Source organism: Falco punctatus (assembly GCF_963210335.1).
Source record: "Falco punctatus genome assembly, chromosome: 3".
NCBI lineage: Eukaryota > Metazoa > Chordata > Aves > Falconiformes > Falconidae > Falco > Falco punctatus.
This window is the reverse complement of record NC_137582.1, coordinates 108,519,682-108,530,563: the sequence shown is the minus strand read 5'-3', so window position 1 is coordinate 108,530,563 and position 10,882 is coordinate 108,519,682. Positions and strand designations below refer to the sequence as shown.

The window sequence follows — 10,882 nt, the reverse complement described above, 5'->3', positions numbered from 1 at the left end:
ACGGAATGGTGTTCCATCTCACAGTTTACACTGAGTACTCATGGCAGTGTGTCCTAGAGAGTCTGACCCAGAGGTTTGCTCAGAACATATTCTGAAACCTGTAGCAGACCAGAGGTAACCTACTTTTGCTCATCCCAACAGAACACACACACAGCCCCCCCCCATTCTTACCCCTTTTGTAGCTCCACTAATGTGTTTAATCTGTAGTACACAAGTGTTCTTTGACAAAGGACTAACCTAGCTGCAGTGGCACAGGGGACGTCTCAGATGCAGCTTCACAGGTGATTGCTGCTGCTCTGGCAAGTCAAAGTCAATGGTCAGATTTTTAATGGAATCGAATATGAAGTTGACGTTTGCTGCCAAAACCTGCTGGAAGACTCCAGTCAAAGATGCCGGGGATAATAATGGGGGAAAACTGGGTCTTTTATGTTAAGACACTTTTCAAAATGAAGTCATACAAAATGCATTACTTGCATTGCAGGCCTGTGTGTGTGACAAGTGAATGCATTCCCTCAAGCTGGAAAGAGAATTTCAGAAAAAAAGATCAGGTAAAGGATATACGCCCTCATGATGAATATCCACTTCTGGAGGCGTATTACATGGCCCGCGTGGCAAATGCAAATTACACGTGTTCTTGATCTATAGACCTCCTTATGACAAATAGGTCTGGAAGTGAAAATAATCTTGATCTTATCCTTTCATGCTGATGGAGTGAGAAGAAAGTCTGTTATCTTAAGCAATGGGCATTGCAAGGAGCTCATTTGATGAGGCTGAAAGCTAGAGGCCAAAATATATGGGATCTGATGTAGGCAGCACCCCTTGCATATTGTGGGAAAGTATCTGCAGGATTGTTAAATGCACAAAGAATTCTGTCACTTGTTTGTCTAATACGGGAATACGCACTGATCATCTTAAAATATCAGATGAGATCTAGGAACATCTCTTAAAAACATATTTTTAAATATTGTAGCATGACTACAGCCCTGTTGCAATTAACAAGCAGTATCAAAGCAATAGTCATCATCATGCTTACATGGCAGCTTACATCACCAAAGCTTTATACAAACACCAATTAACCCTCTCAACAGTGCTGCAAAGTGTCATTATGACTGTTTCAGGGATGAAGCAACAGAGAGAGAGAGGCAGAAAGATTTGTCCAAGATTGCACAGCAAGAGAAGAGAAAAGTTCAAGAGTTTAAGGCTCTCAAGTTGGTATTTCTTTGTCCATGTTGTGGCAGACTCTGCCCTTCTCTGCGGGTGGAGTTTTGGATTTATTGCCATTGCTTCTGCGGTTCTGGTGGATCAGGAAAATTGAATTATCTTCTTTTGGTTTTCATTTTAGTTGGGTTTTTGTTGTTGTTGTTTGGTTTTTTTTTTAAATGAGCTAGACTGGACACAATCTGCTGGCAAGCCGGGACCCTCCAGCAAACAGGACATCGACTTTGAACAAATGGTTGTGGAAAGTTTGGAGACTTCTGCCTTTGTTTGGGTTTTCTGTGGTGCTGATGGGTATATTCAGCGAGGAAAACATCACTAGGCCAGTTTAGCTCCTTCTGGTGACAAACCATTCCTGATCTGACTTTTGGAGGTTGGTTGGGGACTTCTGTGGAGGGTTTCTGTTAGCGCTGAACAGACAGGTCAGACCAGGAATATTTGTGCTATTCAGGTGGACTGATCACTCCACATTACTCATGGTGAGGTACGGGTCGTGGTAGTCACATGGCTCAGCATTGGCTAGTAAAGCTTTCCTGGGCATGAAAAAAATGAAAAACAGGTGATTAATAGCAAATCTCAGGGCTTACTGGCTAAGTGCAGTGCTTTCCTTGTGAATAAGCACATCCCAAATATCAGAGCAAGCAGACCCGGAGCACGGGGACATTCATGGGTCTCCCAGATAATCTGCTGCAAGTTTGAATGAATCAAGAGTAAGTCATCTATGCAATCCTTACACCAACCTAGCATCTTGGATCGCCTTTGGCATCATTTAAAGGTTACAAAAGTATATCTTTTTTTAAAGCCAGGTCTTCTCTTCAGCCACAATGCTTCCCTGAGGGTTTATCTGTGTTCAGAGGGTTATTACTGAGCTTTCTAAAGCTTTCAGCACTGGTAGCCCGAACGGAGCTGTTTGTATGTTTGCCGTTGCGGCACCAGGGCTATGACTTTTCAGATACCAACTCAGGCATGGGTGGAGCTGTTTGATGAGAAGGTGAAGGAATCCTTCAGAGGTTGCTGATGGAAAATAGGGGATTGCACCTGAATTTAACCCAAAAAGCATCCATCTAAAGAGGTATGACAGCTGACACAGCCATTTATGTAATAGCTGGTTTCAGTTACTGATTTGCTAATGACTGTTTTGCCCTTGCGCAGTTTGTTCCCGGTTTCTTCATTCCCCTCCTTCCTAGGTGCCATACTGTAGTGCCTCTTCCTCTTGTTGACATCTGTTCTAGTTCCCAATAGGAAAGCCTGAAGTTATTGGATTGATTAACCCCACTGACTTGCTATCAAGCATTGCACTGCAGTTTCTTTCCTGGGTACCAAGAGGAGTGGGGATCACCAGGGGAGATCTGCTTGCCTATTGCCAGAAGACAGGAGCCGAAAGTACTATCTACCACTTTCTCCGGCAGCTTGGACAACAGCATGGGGAGATTTGGGCATCATTTATGATGGAATTATGGTATCTGTGATTGCAGGATGGTGACATCTTGTGTTTCCACAGAACAAGAAGCTTTTACTGATGTTCTCCAACCTCTGCCAGTCCTGATTGCATCAGCATTCCTACAGATACTGCGTCTGAGCTGGAGTAGGATAAAAAAAAAAAAAAATCCACTGGCAAGCAGGATTTCACCAGCCTGTGAATCTTTGAAATTGGCTGATGGTTTAACAGGTCTGAACAGGTGGAACAGCATCTATGAAGGCTCGTGACTAAAGAAACAAGACCAGAGAACAGGAAGAGAAACAAAAAAAAGCAGGTGTTATCCCAGAGGGATGACAGGAGCTGCTACAGACATCTTACTCAGAAAGGTGAGTGAGTGGAAATGAATGCTTGGTCATACTGGAAGTAAGCAGGATTTTGCTACTGAGGCTGCATTTTTAACCCTATGCGCCTCTGGTGGAGGCTTCATGGAAAGCAGGGGTTACGTGGGGCCTCTTCGTAACAAGGGGTGTAATTAAGGAGTATTTAAATGGCTGGTGACTAGCAGAATGTGCATGTCCTCATTGCTGTGATTTCTGGGTTTTTGTGAGGATGTGCCAGCCAGCATTAGTAACCTTGCTAACTCAGTCACGGCTGGTGATAACACCAGAGCGCTAGCAGGGAGCTCAGCGCAAGTTAAGGAGTGTTTACCAGTTCCTTGAGCAGGTTTGGCAGCCTTTGCAGCTGCCTTGGCTAGGTGCAAACCAGTGCACAAGGGACGCTGAGGTACACCAATGCTATCCTATTTCTGCAGGCATAACTCACTGTGGTTTCAAGATAAAGATCCCCTCAGCCACGGCTCAAAGCATCACACAATCAAAGCAATGAATGTTGGCATTCCCAGAGGAAATTTTGGTGAGCTTCGACACAGATTCCAAGAGAGGTGGAAAACACCTGAAAAATCAGAGTCAGTTTAGGACCATTTGGGGCAGGATCAAAAGGAAATATTAAGCAATGTTTGGAAGCTCTCGCGGGCAGGGACTGCCTTTGTTCTGCCTCTTGCATAGGACTGAACTGAACAAGCTGTCAGCACCTCCATAATACCTCGCAGTACTGCTCCTTTCTTCGGTAGGACAGCAGATTTACAGACAACAGAGTAACAGATTTGTGTTCTGCTTTGAAAAGATGACAGAGTGGTTCTGGGCGAGTAAGAACTGGGGAAAAAAAAAAAGAGAAAAAAAAATACAGGAGGGCAGAGCCAGCTGCGTGCCAGTTCAAGTCCATGCACAGCCCAGCCAGCCAACACATGGGAAGAGGAAACACGGGGAGTTGAGTTTCCCTTTTCTATAGTTGCCCACAGAAGTTTGTCTGCCTTTGAGTGGGAGGAGGAATAGACTGGCTCATCCAGTGGCCATGAAGAAAGCACTGGGAGGGAGTTTCCACACAGCCAGAGGAGGCAAGTCATGCTGATCTCAGAGAGGAAGACGGGGTTGGTATGCTGTGCCCCGTGTAATGAGAGAAAATGTGGGAAGATGGTTTAACAGAGTAACCTGGGGCATTCCAGAAGAATAAACGCCATCCATGCAGGAACAAGTGACGTGAGTAAAGCAAGATTTGCTAAAAATCAAGATTAAACCGTAGCGCTACAAAGCCTGCTGAATGCAGGAGGGTGCAGGATGTGCTCCGCATCCCTTCCAGTGCAGGAGGAGGTGGATGCCAGAGGCTGAGAAAAGCAGTGAAAAGAACAGAATAAAGAAAAACCGTGGGGAACCTCCAGAAGACGCAGGCGAGTTTAGAAAAGGAATGCAACACTTCAGTGGGAGAGCGCACGATAATATGAAACAAATGCAACGAGGGAGAAAGTTAATAACTGAAAGAGAGCTTGTGTGGTTAGTGGAGAGCAAATTACAGTGAAGTTCAGGGTGGTGTGGCATCAGGGAAAGCTGCTGCAAGGGTGGTGGTGGTGGGGTTGCTGTGTCATTTCAGTTTGCTGATTTGTTTTAGGCCTCTCAAGGCAAGCAGGTTTCAACCATGAAATTTTAAGCCAAAAAGAGCATGATTTACAAGATGAGGAAAAACACTTTTATCTGCCTGGTCAGACTCCCCTCACTGTAATTCGGTGTTCTCACAAAAGTCCAGACACTGTGGCACCTCTTGTTTTGGACATTTAAAACGCTACCGGGCAAAATACTAACATTTGAGCTCTAGAGGACTAGCTGGTCACAAGAGGGACTAGCTAGAGATCATCACTAAGCTTTTATCACCCGTGCCAAGTCTGCACTATGAGCAAGGGTAGCGTAGGGTCAAGGTGGCAGTTTGGACAGTGCCCTGAATATGGACAGCAAGGTAAAAGCTTAAAAGGAAAAATGACGGAATTCCTTTACCTGTACCGTCTTTGTCAAGGAAATGGGATGTGACTCCATTCATCTCAACCGGTGAAAAAATTGCAATTCGGGGAAAGGAGCTTGAAAAAATGCTGTGTGGGAGAAAAGCACGACACGTCCAGGGCTTGTATTCAACCATGACATTCGCTGCTGCTATATGGGGTGTGCGATAGACTTACTCCTTCCCACCATTGCAGTGCTACAAGCACCAATAAACATTTTCTGCCCCACTGAAAATAATTAGAGCATAGCCTTTTTGCAACCTTAAAGGACTTTCTCATGACTGTTATCTCCATAATCTGTTGCTGTATTTGGAAAGAAACACCAACTTACTTTTTTTAACCAGCAAAAGAGTTCTCTTCCCCTCTCCTCCCAGCTCAGGATACAGGATGCCAAATCAGCAAGTGCAGACAGAAATGGCATCTTGCTTGAGGGACAGCGTCGTTTGCACATCCAGTTCTTCTCCATTTCCTGCAGGAAAAATTCCTGGCTGGCTCGGAAGGTGTTGTTCTGATGTGTCGCCAGAAGATCTCTACACTGAGGCCTGCAGCCATAATGAAGCAACAGAATTTGTCTTGTGCATGTTCATTGTGCAATAATTTCATTGTCAAGGATTTATTGTTGCCATTTTCTATTGCACAATATAAAATGAAGAGAGAATGAAGGGTGGGGGACAAAGAAATGGACGTGACAGAATTAGGTTTTCAGCGTTCTGAGGTTTTTTAGTGAGAATTCAACTATTTACTTCTTCACCAGTGACAAGGGACTCTGCTGTAGCTGTTCAAGAGCCAACTGGATTTTTTTAGAACAAAAGTTTAGTTTTTACACCTCAAAATACTGGGTATTTTTAAATCAGAAATATTTTCCAAATATTTTCTGTGACATTTAAAATGAAAGACAAAGAGGGGTAAAACACATCAATAGCAGCTGTCTAACAGCATTTGCATCTTTTAGAATAATTGTTCTAAAATTTGAGGTGAATGTTCTGCATGTTTCATTTTTATGAAGCAAAATCCAGCACAAAGCAATTGTTAAAAGCATAAACAGGATTTAAATCAGTCAAAAGCAGAAGAGTATGTTTCCCCTGACTTTTGCCCTTTCTCTCCTTTTTTTTTTTTTTTTTTTTAAATTCAATTTCACAAGAAATTTCAATTGTCATTGCAAATAACAGTATTTCGCAACTTCAAATGTAATAGAAAATCCGGTTCCAGCCAATTTGAAAAGGCAGGCAGGAGCTCTGCCCGTCTCATCCGGGGCTCTAAAAATTCTTCATATCCAGAGTATTAATATTTTCATACAACAAGCTTCTTGCAAAACCATCGCAGGGCTGTTTTCCACCTGGGCAGATGTCAGTGCTAATTATACGAGCAATCTGATGTGCTTGTGTTTTAGCAGTCCCAGAATCTGCTTCTGCATTACTTAGGCAGACTTTTGCAAGTCTTGACTGAACAGCATTACAAAACAAGGGTGTTCTGATTTAAATTGAGAATCGTGGTGGATTTAGTTTATTCAAGTGTCTCTATTTGAGGGTTAAATTCTTAACGGGTATGGGATAGCCCACTGCAGATAAGCAATATTCTTGGAAAAGCAGGAAGGAATCCATTGCCACGTGTGCTTTAGACTGAGTAGCTGATCACTTTGGATTACATGGAGGTATTTAATTCCTCAAGCACACCTGTGGACAACTTAATGGCTTCAATTACTAATGATCATGCAAACCTCCGGAAACCATGAAAAGGCAGCAGAAAGCTACTTCCTTGATGGGAAAGTTCAGAGTGGAAAGAACTTTACAGGATCCATGGGGATTCCCTAGGTATTTGCAGAAATTATAGCTGAAAAGCTATTCTAGCCATGGCGGGGGGGGGGGGGGGGGGGGGGGGGAGGGGGGGGGCGGAGAGAATAAAAACAACAAAAAACCCACCTCCCACCACTCAAACCAACTTTAACTCAAGCATAACCTTAATTTTAACTTGTTTGTCCAGTTCATTCGGTTCCTATTATTCCCTGGATCATGCTTTGAATAATTTCCATGATCTGTTGCTGAAGTCCTGCCCCTTTTGATGTCATCCATTCGATCCATATAGGCTGGACAGCTCCAGATACATCCTCAGTTAGAAAAGGCAACACGAAAGCTGGGGACCAGGACTTGCCTCCTGGTCAGGATCAAGCCGAAGGCTGAGTTTAGTGGCTACTCTAAACACTCAGAGGTTCTGCCAAGGTACAGTGGGGTCTTTTGCCATTTTACTGTGTATTTCTGTGTATATATGTGATGGATATGTAGCTATAGATTCCTATGTGCTTAAATATTTGACTACATGACCTTCATGTGTGTTTAGTGTGTGTTGAGCTGCTGTGAGGATAAGGAAGATACACCTGTTTACCACCGCTGTGTAACTTCCACTGACTTTCTTACAACCTGCAGCCTCTCTCCAGGCTCTTACTACAGACAGGCAACTGGTCACCGTTGCTGTTACGTGTTTGAAGTCCCCAGCTGCAATTGCTATGTTAAATAAATTAGTGGTAGGCTGATCTGGGAAACCAGTAGGGAGGACGTGCTGTAGCCTGTGTTTTGAAAGATTCCCTCTGGGCTGTGTTTTTTGGTTGGTTTTTGGGGTTTTTTTTTGTTTGTTTTTTGCATTATCATATGCTTTTTTCATTCTAGTTATGTTAAGAATGCAGATTCAAATGGTATGAACTAACTAGCCATAGCCTTAAAAGCCCAGTCAGGATGTCTGAAAACTGTGGGTTGTCTCTGAAAGCCATAGTTTGAATGTTTACAGGTGGGGTTTTAAGGTTCAAAATTATGCATAAAAAGGTGGGGTTTGTAGATTTGATTTAGCATTCACTTTTGGTGACTATTATCTTTTATTCTACTTTTTCTCGTAAGGGCAAGGCTGACTAGTGAGATTAATACAACACTAACAAATTAAATTTTCCTGGTTTGGTCTCACACAATTTTAATTTCTACCTTAAACCACCATAAACATTTAAGGACTCATTCAATATCTTTCTTAATGTACTCTGCGGGCTTATTTGCATTTATTCTTATCTAAACAAAATGAGAAAGGAAGAACTGAGTGAGATGAAGGTTGAACATATCATTTAGCATCTGAGTTTAATCTGAAAAATGTGTAATAGGCGGCAGCAAGACTACCAGATATTTGTTTCTGGAGTTTGCCACATATCGTCCTTTTTGGACTGGAGAAGGATTTGGATGTAAAGCTGTAGCTGTAAGGTTGGCTGGTAAAACTGGTAACCAGTGGCTCTGTGCAGTCGGTGTGGGAGCAACAGCTTAACTGTATATGCACTGCGGGAAAACAGTGTTTCCTTGTAGCAAAAGTGGAATCGCTTCTTTCCCGCTTCAATTTTTTTATCACACAGGTTTTCTTTTAATTGTTCATGCCCTTTATTGAATAGTTCACTTGGCTTGGGCTTCCTGTACTTGTTCAATGGCAGCTGTAGCTAAGAAATTTGAAAAACCATTTGTCATGTTTAAATATAAAAGTTTAAAAGAGGTACATATGCCTTTGAGGTTTTTTTTAATAATATAGAATATATATTTAATATATTTAATAATATATTAATATAAAATACATAGTATAATATATAAAAATTTGTATTATTGTTAAACAATATTCTTATGCCCTTTGAAATAAAGCCATGTTTTAAAATGAGATCTAGCTGAGGATGAAGGCATTGCAGGTCAGGGCTCCGGTGTGTATCAGCTGAGCTGCAGGAACCTCCCCAGCTCCTCCAGCTGAGCCACCACCAAACACTTCAAGGCTCATAACTCAGTAGAGAGCCTGAGCTTTCATTTCGTGATCCCATAGCCCACTCACAACAACTCTTTAGTTATTTCTGTGCTCCCTGTCTCGGCTTCAAACCCTGTTGCTGTATTTATAAGGTTTTTATTTGGAGTTAAGGTTGGACCTAAGTGTTGCACTCAGTAAACTTCTCTTAACAGCATAATAGGTAGGGTGATTCAGAGTGCTGCAATGTTGGAAACTCACAGATTACAGGGCCTGATGTCACGTTCAGTAAGTGGAAGTATGTCAACATTAGTCCAATGTCCCCAGCTGCTACTAAACCTAGGAAGATGTCCTCAGCCTGTGCTGGCTAAAACGTATAAGCATAAATGATAAATTCATGGTCTCATCAGTATAAAGTCTGAAATTATCTAGAGTAGCATAGCAGGTGTTTTACTTACTGTGACAAGGGAGAGATGAATTTTGCTTTCCAGTTGTGCCACTCTTCTTGGGTGGTTTTCAGTTTCTATGCTTCATTTTTGTGTCTGCAAAATGATAAAAACCTGGAAGAAGCTATTTATGTAGGAGACAGGTGGTAAAATTTCTGTTAATAGTAGTAATCAATATTTCTGTGGTCTTTGGAAGCAATCCAAGAGCATTTTATTTTAAGTAGTATCTGCAATGCTTCACCCACATCCTATTTTGGGTAATCTCCTCTGTGGTTTCAGCCGAGGTGGTGGTTTTCCCCACTTTCTTTCCTGAACGCCCGATTCTGCTCATCTGAACCGCACAACACCTACTGCATTTCATCTTGGAAGAGGCTCTGTTTCAGGGATGACAGAAATGAATCCTGTTTTACCTCCGTTCTGCAGAACGGGAGATCACACAGCAAAAATTAAAAGCAAATCCTAATATGTCCCTTGAAAGTCAGATTTATCCTGATTCCTTGGCGTAAGGATGAAGCCATATTGCTAGTTCTGAGGCAGCCTTGTTTCGTGCCTCGAGCCCAGCGCGTTTCACAAGCAATATACTCGTAACAAAAAATTAGTTACAGACCTGTATTAATGCCCGACGACAACGTTTCAGAATTAAATGCTGGTCCTTGGTGTTCTTCGAAAGAACACTACACACCCCTTTGGCTGCAAACTGCTCGGCAGCTGGTGCATTAGTCACTTCACCTTTGCATACCCGTGCTAACGGGGAAGTCATAGTGGAAGTGCGGCAGCACGCCCTGAGTTACTGGGGCAGCGCTGTGCGGGATGTTTGACCTCTTGGTTGCTTCCCTGTGTCCAAACTCTGGAAAGATGGATGAGTCTCACCTCACAGTTATTTTCAGCTTTTGCTCATAACAAACTCATCGGTGCCCTGTTTGAAAGAGCCCATCGGTTGGCTGCGGTCTTTCTAACACGCTAATAAGATTTAATTTTTTATTGAACAGAAACAGACTTAAAGGATGGAGCAGGAAGCGGCAAGAGAAGAGGAGAAGAAAGAAGGCTTGATTGAGTTTTACGATTCCTTCAAGGATATGTTTGAATTCTTCTGTAAGAACACAACGATCCACGGCACTATCCGCCTCGTGTGCTCGGGCAGCAATAGGATGAAAACAGCTTTTTGGACTCTGCTTTTACTTGCCAGCTTCGGCATGTTGTACTGGCAATTTGCACTGATGTTCAGCCAGTACTGGGCCTACCCTGTTGTCCTGACCATGTCAATGCATTCCGAGCCCAAGATGTTTCCAGCAATTACCATCTGCAATCTGGACCCATACAGGTAACCTGCACTCTCCCCTTGGCTGCAGCCGTATCTTTACAGTCCACGAGGGTTCAGGGAGCATCAGCATCCTTATGGCTGCAGCCCTGGGAAGGCTGAAGGTAGAGGGAGGTCTCTCTGCCTCACAGAGGTGGAAAGGGACTATTGTTATTTCCAAACTGGTTTTAAGATAAAAATCTTGTTGGGAATTGTGCAACAGCATGTACAATTTATTTCACACACTGAGTCAGGATAGAGGGAACTCTACCTTGTGACTTGGTGCAAGCTGCTAACTGATTTTATGCTCCGATAAAAACAGCCTTTCCCTGAAAAACGTGGGTACTTTGTGGTTTTATTCCTAACCAGACTAC

General features: G+C 42.9%; 1 protein-coding gene across 2 annotated transcripts in view; it reads left to right on the top strand.

Moving 5' to 3' along the window:
• The window catches only part of SCNN1D (sodium channel epithelial 1 subunit delta), a 28,479-nt gene that overhangs the window by 7,595 nt on the left and 10,002 nt on the right, over positions 1-10,882 (top strand). The window contains exon 2 of one of the 2 annotated variants that reach the window (XM_080379694.1): positions 1,119-10,532. In XM_080379694.1, the coding sequence (XP_080235820.1) occupies positions 10,216-10,532 (317 nt within the window). In that variant the 5' untranslated portion in view covers positions 1,119-10,215. Of the gene's footprint in view, positions 1-209; positions 10,533-10,882 lie in introns of those variants that run through there. The other variant, XM_080379693.1, reaches the window with a different exon arrangement.